The sequence below is a fragment of the Cynoglossus semilaevis genome, chromosome Z (assembly GCF_000523025.1).
Source record: "Cynoglossus semilaevis isolate Cse_v1.0 chromosome Z, Cse_v1.0, whole genome shotgun sequence".
NCBI classification, from domain to species: domain Eukaryota; kingdom Metazoa; phylum Chordata; class Actinopteri; order Pleuronectiformes; family Cynoglossidae; genus Cynoglossus; species Cynoglossus semilaevis.
Window position 1 is genome coordinate 15,506,322 of NC_024328.1, and position 958 is coordinate 15,507,279.

At 60.2% G+C, this 958-nt stretch overlaps 1 protein-coding gene across 1 annotated transcript in view; it reads left to right on the forward strand.

The window, feature by feature from the left end:
- The first annotated feature begins 6 nt into the window (after positions 1 to 6).
- Positions 7 to 958, forward strand: part of sema4c (sema domain, immunoglobulin domain (Ig), transmembrane domain (TM) and short cytoplasmic domain, (semaphorin) 4C) — a 13,562-nt gene continuing 12,610 nt past the window's right edge. Inside the window, 1 exon segment of the mRNA XM_017043300.2 lies at positions 7 to 57. Coding sequence (XP_016898789.1) covers positions 9 to 57 — 49 coding nt within the window. The 5' untranslated portion in view covers positions 7 to 8.

The window sequence follows — 958 nt, forward strand, 5'->3', positions numbered from 1 at the left end:
AGAGGGCCATGGGTCTCAACTGGAACCCAGTCCCCCGCAAGACCGTGCGACACCAGGGTGAGTGTTCAGACTGATCCTCACCCTCTCACCCCCACTCCCCCCGGACACCCCGGCAGACAGGCTTTTTTTGGCTTTGTTCGCGGAACAATGTGGAAGAGCCGTGAGCCGAGAAGAAGAGAATTGGACAAAAAAACGTTGTCTGCTTTTAAAACCTTCAGAGAGGAAGTGTTGAGTTTCCCCCCCTTGCCTGGGGGACGGTGGAACTACAATAGAGAGCGGGAGCGGTTTTCACACCAGTCACAGTCGTCTCTTTTTCTTCTTCTTCTTCTTCTCTTGACGTTGATCTGTTCTGTGAAGTCTAAATGTTCTCGTGGTTCTGACGCAGAGCTGAGACAGAGAACAAGGAGGAGATTTTAGAACGCAGCCTCCACAGTGTTGACCCACGGCCCAGGGCCCAGTCCACATTCCAGGGTCTAGCCCACAGTCCGGGGTCCAGCCCACAGTCTAGCATCCAGCCAACAATCCAGGGTCCAGCCCACAGTCAAGGGTCCAGCCCACAGTCCAGGGTCTAGCCCACGGTCCGGGGTCCAGCCCACAGCCCGGGGTCCAGCCCACAGTCCAGGGTCCAGCCCACAGTCCAGGGTCCAGCCGACAGTCCGGAGTCCAGCCCACAGTCTAGGGTTCAGTCCACAGTCCGGGGTCTAGCCCACAGTCCAGGGTCCAACCCACGGCCCAGGGTCCAACCCAGGGCCCAGGGTCCAGCCCACGGCCCAGGGTCCAGCCCAGATTCCAGGGTCTAGCCCACAGTCCAGGGTCCAGCCCACAGTCCACCGTCTAGCCCACAGTCCAGGGTCCAGCCCACAGTCCAGGGTCTAGCCCACAGTCCGGGGTCTAGCCCACAGCCCAGTTTCAAGCCCACAGTCCAGGGTCTAGCCCACAGACCACGGTCCAGCCCACC